Source organism: Gymnoscopelus microlampas (assembly GCF_963454915.1).
Source record: "Gymnoscopelus microlampas genome assembly, chromosome: 11".
Classification (NCBI taxonomy): domain Eukaryota; kingdom Metazoa; phylum Chordata; class Actinopteri; order Myctophiformes; family Myctophidae; genus Gymnoscopelus; species Gymnoscopelus microlampas.
Genome location: NC_139948.1, coordinates 15,866,075 through 15,875,941, shown reverse-complemented (window position 1 = coordinate 15,875,941; position 9,867 = coordinate 15,866,075). Strand labels below are relative to the sequence as shown.

The 9,867-nt window shown below is 43.9% G+C and overlaps 1 protein-coding gene across 1 annotated transcript; it reads left to right on the top strand.

The window, feature by feature from the left end:
- Positions 1-3,691: 3,691 nt before the first annotated feature.
- Positions 3,692-5,275, top strand: LOC311054627 (cytoplasmic tRNA 2-thiolation protein 2-like; the record flags this gene model as incomplete). The annotated part of the gene is made up of 1 exon (XM_084070633.1): positions 3,692-5,275. The coding sequence occupies one exon, from the start codon at positions 3,692-3,694 to the stop codon at positions 5,273-5,275; it is 1,584 nt and encodes a 527-aa protein (XP_083926759.1).
- Positions 5,276-9,867: the final 4,592 nt, after the last annotated feature.

The window sequence follows — 9,867 nt, the reverse complement described above, 5'->3', positions numbered from 1 at the left end:
CCATTACAAGGCGTATTGTCACATTACAGGCTCTATAATTATGTGTAATAACCTCAATAAGAATTATAACAAATATCCCACCATAAAAGGGGAAGGGGGGACGCTAATGGATGTTTGAGAGCTCTGTACCTTAATATATTCCGTCTTTCTTTTGTATGTACCGGTACTTGCTAGATCTAAGGGACCATCTTAACTCATGTCAGAAAATGTGATATTATTGACGTGGTCTATATAAGGTTGCCACACTTCTTTTATTTATTTTTTTACTGATTTTCTCTAGTTCCAAGTGTTTCATTACCTTCTTCATTATATTTATATGTTTTGATGCAGTTCTGTTTCCATTTGAATAAGATCAATCTTCTGGCAGTAGGCTGACAAATTATACCACGTTATGTTCCATGATGTTTATAATTCAGAACCGCCATCAATAGATAGAAGTCTAAGGCAAAATGTATACGGTCTGATAAATATCGCTCCAATAACTTAACCGATATCCTCGGGCAACTCCAGAACATATGAGCTAATGATGCTGGTTCTAGCCCACAGCGTTCACATGAAGGATCTATTTCTGGAAATATCTTGCAGACTTATTGTTTAGACCAATCATAATAATGTATTATCTTATGGTGTACAATATGTTATTAAGGGGCCAGGCATGTAGTGCTAATGGTCCCTTCTTGTTTTTGATATTATTCCTTTCTTCTTCTGCCACTTTTTGTAGTTCTGGCTTAACCGGGCAGTCGGCTTTTATTAAACTTGGTCATGTCAAACGTCGAAGACACGAAACTCACAACCATTGGCCAAAGGGTGGCGCGATAGCAATCAATTGAAAAATGCGAACTTCGAACACGCATAGCTCATGAACCGTTTGACCGACAGCAATAAAACTTCAATACACATATGTGTCTCCTTGTGAAGAACAAATTTGTCATTTGACCTATGACCTCTGACCCTTAGATCTCCCACCATTTTGAATTATATGAAAAACTGTTAAAGGAGCATTTCACCCCTGGAAGAAACTGCAATCACTCAATGGTAATAGTATTTGTAGTAGATAACAGTAGCACAATTTAAAATTTGCACCCTATGGCCAGAAAAATAATGAAATCTGTGTGTTTGACTAGGTTTTGACTGGACTGCTTATTACTACAATGACCATAATGCTTTTGGTGCACTGCCCCTCCTTGTGGCAGGGGAGGTGCGGTGTGGGTGGGATCTCCAACAACGACGTTGAAACAGCATGGCAGTGTTGCCATGTCTGCTTATTATAAGCGGCTTCTTTCTAAAATGTAGTTGATATTTGGGCTTGTATCCAAATGTTTTGATTGTTGTTTAAACCAGTGGTTCTCAAAGATGTTCATGTATTTTTCCACGGACCCCGATCTGAAATTATATTTTGTGCCAGGAAGCCCCAACCAAATATGTGTTGTTAAACGATTAAAAAATACTCCACATTTTGCACTTTTTTCCCCTCAAGATTTTTTGGAAAATAGCAGATCTACAAGCTCACAATGGGTAACATCGCAACGTGTTGTGAGCTTGTAGATCGGCATTTTTCAAATATATACTATCCCATGTTAAAGTGCTCTTGGCTTAGTTATCTTCTTTTGGGCTTGTTTTCATAGACCTGGTTTCTTATTTCTTTCACAATATCTGGCAACACTGGAAGTCAGTTTGTTTACCATCTCCACGTTGTATTTGGATTCTTTCACGCTTGCGCTTGTGAAACACTACACAGGATTATTATTTCATGTCAACATTCAAGTACAACTATCAGAAGATGTAACTCAGGTAAAGTAATGCGTCACTCTTCAAATTTAACAAAAGGTCCGCGAACAAATGCGCTGTTTGGGCTGTTTTCTGTGTTCTGTTGTGTCTAAAATCTCTGGCAGGAGGGGGGTGGGGGGCTGTCCGCTGGCTGCATGACGCGTCGAGACAACATGTAGTGCGGAAAGGAATGATGTAACATCTCGTGACGTAAATAACGTCACGAGATGTTCGAAGATTACTATATATCTCAAAACACAGATCATTCACAAAAATAATAATAATTGAGTCCTAAACTTCATTACCATTGGGTCAGTTTCTTCCAGGGGTGAAATGTCCCTTTAAAATCTCCTCCTGGGATGTTTTTGCAATGTGCACAAAACTTTCTACACATGAACTTTGGACCTATGTCGACAAAGAATCGTACTGACATTTTTTTATGTGAAAAAATTAAGCTTTTATGAGCCAATGAATATTGCAGTTTTATGAAAATTATTTTTCTGCCCCTAACTACATAAACGCAGAGTCACATTTTTATGAGACTTTACAGTATGGTAGAGGGTCATTCCAAATAGCGCTAAAACCAATCTTACTCCAATAGGCCAAAGGGGGGCACTATAGCAATCGTTTGAAAATGCAAACTTTGAACAGGCATAAATCATGCCTCGTTTGGCCTAAACAAAGCCATGCAACTTCCTTACACATGTGCCTTGACTCATGAGGAACACATCTGTCTCTTTGACCAGTAAGCTCCGCCCTTATATTTACGCCATTTTGAGCAGTTTAAAAGACACTTAACCATTTTTTCTGGATTTTTGAGAAATTTGCGTGAAACATTCTACACACAATCTATGGACCATTATCTAAAATCCCAGGTGAAGAGAAGTTTATATGTGAAGAAATTAAGCCTCCCTGAGCCAATAGAGAGATCAACACAGGGTGGGAATCTAATCCAATACGCCCTGGTACAAGAGACTTGCACCCTCAGTCGTGAAAATGTGGAGCAAAAGGGATTGGAAGGCAGCAAGGGATCCTGACCCAGCTGCAGTTTTTATAGCCCCACACAAAAAGGATGGAGATGATAACTGAGCTATTTTATTCATTGAATTGATATAACATATAGCTTTTTGTTCCTTTCTTTACAATTTTCAGAACCTTGTGGTCTAAGGACATACTGTCATTAGTCTAGCAGGGGAAAAAGGTTCACATGTACCCAAATTATTTATCTCTGCCTGACCGGAAGCCTGGGCGGTGTTTATGTCTTCTCCGCTATATATGTGTGTGTGTGTCTGTCTGTCCTTGTGTAGCTAATCTCACAAACCGCTGAACTGATCTGTGTCAAACTTGTCAAGCTTGCAGCCAGTAGGTCAAGCAAGTGGTGCTATACCAGCCCACTTTATGTTTTGGCCTATGACTCCTGAACCGTAAAGTCATACAATCCAAAATTCCTTGGATTCCTTGGGCCACTGAGGGCCACTGGGCCACTGAGACCCATACGGAGCACCACAACATGTAAAAAATGCCAGAATACGGAGATGACGTCATATGAACATCCCTGGCACTATTCTTTAAGAGCGTGGCAGTGGAGGGGTCCAAATATGGATATGACTGATGTTATGTCATATGACGTATAGTTTAGATCTCTGGGGGACCCCGGTCAACTGTAGCGTTTCAGCATTTAAGGTCTGTACCACTGGTGGCATAGCTGAGGAGGACAGATCACGAGGGGAGAGTGACTGCTTCTGGACGGATAGTGGTGGCACAGGAAGAGGCTGGAGGGACAAGCAGGAGCTGTGACAGTTGCACCCTTAAGACTGCAGATTGTCCGAGAACGAAGGTGATGCATATTAATGCATCAATCCACACTTTAAAATCCATGAAATCGAAGCATCAAACTGAAAAGGTGGAGCAATCTGGTTGTAGAATGTGTAACATAGATGAAGAATACATTGGTCAGATGGAACTACGTGTGCCAGGTGTCGTCAAGGTATGCATCAAATGCAAAGAAAACACAGCAGCTCTGGTCATCAGGGCAGGAGATGCCTTCTGCAGGGGCTGTTTCAAGGAGTACTTCACACATAAGTTCAGGGCCATGCTTGGCAAGAACAGACTCATTCTCCCTGGAGAGAAGGTGCTACTGGCTGTGTCGGGAGGACCTTCTTCCTGTTCCATGCTCTATCAGGTTCAAGAGGGTTTGAGTCAAAATGCTCACAAGAAGTTGAGATTCATACCTGGGATTGTTTTTATTGATGAGGGTGGCGTTCTCGGGCTGTCTGCGGAGGAGAGGCAGAGGACAGTAGCTGAATTGCAGGCTGCAATCAAAGCCACCGGCTTCCCCTGTCACATTGTACCTCTGGAACAGGTTTTTAATCTTACCAGTTCAGTTTTGGAACCAGTTTCCTCTGCCCCAGACCAACCAGTAGCAACTGACAGCAACAAAGCTGCTGTAGACCACTTCATTCACAACAGTCATCAGAAGCATGTCAGCCCAGAGAAACAGTCCTGTCCTGACCTGTCCCGACTCAACATCCAGGAGGGTAGACCTGATGAATCTAGTAGTACCCAGGAGAGTAGACTTGATGACCAGATGCCCAGTACCAAGGCTTTGCAAAGACTGTTCACCTCAGTGAAGACACAGACAGCCAAAGAAGACCTTCTGCACACACTCAGACAGCATCTACTGGTCCATACAGCTCGAAGTCAAGGCTACAGCAAACTGATGGTAGGAGACAACTGTACCAGACAGGCTGTCAGATTGCTTGCTAGTATAGCATTGGGCAGAGGAGCACAGTTGGGAATGGATACGGGGTTCTCAGACCACAGGTACAGTGATACCGTAACAGTGAGGCCGATGAGGGACTATTCAGCTAAAGAAATCTCCTTCTTCAACTACATGTTTAATGTTCCCTCCGTCTTTATACCCAGCCTGGACGCTAAGATGACAGACAAGGCTGGCATCCAGCGTCTTACAGAGAGTTTTGTCACTAAACTTCAAGCGGATTTCCCCTCGACAGTCAGCACCATCTACAGGACTGGTGAGAAACTTCAGACAGTGTGCCCCCCTCAGAAATGTCCTGCTGCTGACAGCAGTGATAAATGCCTGCTCTGTATGTGCACCTTGGACACTGCTGCTGCTGAGGAGGCCTCGGCCTTCCAGGCTACTTTGATCTCAGAGCAGCTCTCAAAGAAACAAACTTCTGGAGGCTCCAACACCGGAAGCCCAATACTGACCACAGGTCAGTGCTGTTCATCCCAGGAGGGGAAAGGAAGACACAGCAAGGGAGGGACAGGAAATGGAAGTGGCAGTTGTTCCTCTTCCGTCAAGGCATCGCAAACACTAGAGCTGAAGAGCTTGTTGTGTTACAGCTGTCGCCTGACCATCAAAGACATGTCATCAGTGGAGGTTCTACCCGAGTACCTCCTCTCAGAGGGCCAAAGGAGGATGAACAGGTCTCAGATGAGAGAGGAGATTAGCAAATTCCTATTGGATGAGGACGATGACAACTAGGACGAAGATAAGTCCTTTTTGCTTCATGTAGACCGCTGAATTTTCAACACTGAGAATTCATGACCTATCCTGCAGTATATAACAGAATGGCACCCTCTTCTTTCCACTATTACAGTGGCAAATTACAGTGGCAAAATGTGTTTAATTGCTAACTGAAATATACTCAGAATGGAAAGCAAACTTTCAAAGGTGGTCTGTGTAGTTCAGTTTTACTCGACCCACTTTAGAGATACAGTCATTTTGGATTTTGGAGTGTTTCCTGTCAGGCTTGTACAGTACTTTGAGCTTCATGCTGTTGTGGTATTTCATGTTGAGGTATATCCAAATCTTCTGATCTTTATTCAAACTATTTCAATGGGTCAGTAGTCACAGTCATTGCTTTGTCGCATGACTGTGCTGATAGAAAATATGTGATGTATTTGCCACAAAACCATTTGTCTGGTGAGCTATTTACCTACAGTATATATGCTTTAAAATAAAATGCTTAAAGGTTCAGACACTTTCATGTTAGTTTACAAGGAATTTATGAGGAAAGCGGAATTGAATTGAATATTGTGGACCTACAAAACTGGATGTTTTCTGCCATGCATTACTCATCCAGATCAAGATCAGTTCAATGAATATGGAATACATGATGTCCAACCAGGGCAGGAATTTCACAGAGGCCATGTGAAGGCCATAGCTGCCGTTGCCCCTCAGTTAAATAATTATAATACATTTTATTTATATTGCACTTTACATTTGAAACAAATCTCAAAGTGCTACAGTAATAATAATAATAACTAGAAAAAGTGCTCCTCGGAGCACAACTCTCCGCCAGAAGACTTGTGTTGGTGCGAAGGTCGCTATCCCTCTTGTATATGTAAGTGTCCTATCCATCCTGTCTGGGTAAGTGTCCTCTTCCGTTCATTCTGTGTAAGTGTCCTATCCCTCCTGTCCTATCCGTCCTGTCTATGTAAGTGTCATATCCCTCCTGTCTATATAAGTGTCCTATCTGTCCTATCTGTCCAATAAGACAGATAGGAACAATTGGACCGCGACTACTTGACTACTTCCGGTTCGAAGGTCTGGGAGTGAGCTAGTGGCCGGATTTTCGGTATTGGAATCTGGCTTATCACAGTGACACATGTATTTATAGGTCGCTATCCCTCTTGTATATGTAAGTGTCCTATCCAACCTGTCTGGGTAAGTGTCCTCTTCCGTTCTGTCTGTGTGAGTGTCCTATCCCTCCTGTCTGTATAAGTGTCCTATGTCATATCCCTCCTGTCTATATAAATGTCCTATCTGTCCTATCTGCCAATTATGTATCAGCCATGCAGCCATTTCATGGTTCCCGTCTTACCTCACTCTGACAGTGGCGGAGACACTGTCAGAGTGATGCCATGTATATATAGGCCCGGTGGCGTCACTAGCCAATCAGATCACAGTATTTCACGTGTCACGTGAGGCTTGACCAATCGGTGTGTCATGTTTAGAAAGTGAAAACGCAGTGATAACAATACTCTCCTGGCGGAGAGTAATAATGAATTGCATTATACTGTGATCTGTCTGTGTGAGTGTCCTATCCCTCCTGTCTGTATAAGTGTCCTATGTCATATCCCTCCTGTCTATATAAATGTCCTATCTGTCCTATCTGCCAATTATGTATCAGCCATGCAGCCATTTCATGGTTCCCGTCTTACCTCACTCTGACAGTGGCGGAGACACTGTCAGAGTGATGCCATGTATATATAGGCCCGGTGGCGTCACTAGCCAATCAGATCACAGTATTTCACGTGTCACGTGAGGCTTGACCAATCGGTGTGTCATGTTTAGAAAGTGAAAACGCAGTGATAACAATACTCTCCTGGCGGAGAGTAATGAATTGCATTTTTCTATGGCGCTTTTCTAAGTACTCAAACTTACTCAAAGCGCTTTACAATGGTTCATTCATTCATACAGGGGGGGACATTGGGAGGTGGAGCGGCGAACAGTCGACGCCAGCGTCCCCACTTTTCCCACATTCACACACCAATGGTGGCAAGCTAGCGCCGACCGAATCATTGGAGGCAATGTAGGGTTCAGTGTCTTGCCCAAGGACACTTCGACATGTTGGCAGGAGGAGCCGGGATTCGAACCGCCGACCCACGGATCATTACAGCATACAACATTTGCATAAAAACAACACATCTAAAAGGAGTCTTAAAAACATTTAAAAGCATGGGGAAAAAGGTTTGGCCTTTCTGCCCCTCAAAACATTATATGCCCTGAGGACACAGTTGCGAACATAGCTGATCTACAAGCTCACAACGTGCCATGGCGTGCTGTGACCTTGTCAATCAGCTATTTTTGGAAATGTATTTTTTACCAGGTGCTCGAAGAGCGCCTGAGTCTAAGAATCGTCAGAGCAGAGGTCGACATATTACAGATTTGCATTAGACATATTTTCGACACATTTGCGTCATTGGCTGTCCTGGCTGTCCTTCACTCCTTGAAGCCAATGGCCACACGAATGGGGAGACGGCCCGCCCCCCACAGTAACAGCCCTCCGCTCTCCGCTCCCCTCATTCACACTGCAACAGTTGCAGAGCAGACAGTGCAAGTTGTACTGCAGCCTCAGGCTAACACAGTTAGCCTAAATGCTAGCGTGCTTCATTAGACCTAGTTTGGCTATTAAGTTATTATTTGGCCATGTTCACACTGACTTCAATCTTCGCTATTGTTGGGAAGACCTGTGTGGTGTCTAAAAATGTTGCCACCACTTATATAAAAAACATTATTAGCGTTTCGCGTCGCAAATTATGTTGCCAGGTTTGGCGAGAGAAATAAGCATTCCGAAAAACAAGTAATCAGGTCTATGAAAACAAACACACACACACACACACACACACACACACACACACACACACACACACACACACACACAGCACCTGGTAGAATATGACTTCAAGTCATTTTCTTTCTTGTTTCTTAATTTTGAAACCATTTTGAAATCAACTTATAGTCACTAGTTGAAATTATGTTTCTCAGATTCACACACAGACCGGGCCCATTTTAATTTCTGATTGCACTTTCAGGGAGGGTGCGAAACAGATGTGAATGTATATGAAGGCTATGGGGTGTTGCCAAGGATTAGTGCAATATTTCAACTTTTTGCATTTGCACTGCAGACTTCAAGCATCCAAGCCTGACAGGTCACAGTTAGGCAAATAAGAGAGTAACTAAATAACATCTGTCACTTAGAATAATTTCATTTCATATGCGACATTGACAGCCTTGACTGCGTGTCATGCATTTCTGGTGGCATCTAATTAAGGCACTGTGACAAACTGGCCGACAGCTGTGTCTGCCGCTGCACAAGAGCCCGTTAGGGCTCAAACGAGATCAATTATAGGGAAGATCAAAGATGGTGATTATGTGGCAGTCATGTCACTGAATTTATTCATGCACGACACGATGACACCCAGACAGCAAGCACTGCCCTACCGCTCACACACACACGTATACTGTATACGAATGCTTGGAGCAACCATATTTGCTTTTATGTGTTTATCCTGAACTGTTGGACTGTAGGACTACTGACTGCCATGGGTAAGTATATACCCATTGCAGAAACTACTGACAGAGAGAAACAGACTGTGTGTGTGTGTGTGTGTGTGTGTGTGTGTGTGTGTGTGTGTGTGTGTGTGTGTGCGTGTGCGTGTGCGTGTGCGTGTGTGCGTGCGTGTGCGTGTGCGTGTGTGTGTAAAGAAACATACTGTAGCCTACTAACAATACTTTACTAACACGCCCGCCCTCCCACCCACCCACCCACACGCACGCACGCACGCACGCACGCACGCACACACACACACACACACACACACACACACACACACACACACACACACACACACACACACACACACACACACACACGCAAATGACAGAGAGGATCCAGTGAAGTGTAACATCAGCTGCTAGGCTCCTTGTGTCGAACACTGTGGCCCACAGGGAACACTTCCTAAATGAACTTGTTCTCAAAGACATAAAGGCTTTAGGAAACAATTCTGTGTGATTATATTTCCAACCTCTAGCTTATCTTTGCTGACTTGCTTATCTGGCTAAAAATCCTAATGAATGGCTCATGTCTGTGGTAAACCATGCAGTAATCCCAGTCACAGCAGGAGGAGAGCGATGCAATAGGCTGTATGCACAACAGCCATATTGGAAAGAAAGTGGGCCTCTTCTTACTTCCTTAACAGGTGTTACCAATATAATACTAATTAAGGCTCTGTTCCATTCTGGTCAGACAGAGTCGCGTGACTCCATAGTCTAAACCAGTTGTGCATGATTGGCCAATACGCTTGTGCAAGGACGCGCTGTGATTGGCCAGTAGCCACTTTGAGTGACAGTTGGGGCAAACACTCTCACCAAAACATTATTTACTATTCTGTCCCTATCGGTAACTCGAACGGCACTGAGTCGACTAGCAGACCATCGGCCGGTCGACGCGGGCACTCGCGCCTGGAGGCGCTCGGGCGCGTCTCCTCGGCCTCAAGGTCTTCTGAGTCGGCGCGCCTCCGTCATGGTCCAAAACTATACTTTAACGGCGAAAGGAAATAGTCTGCGGT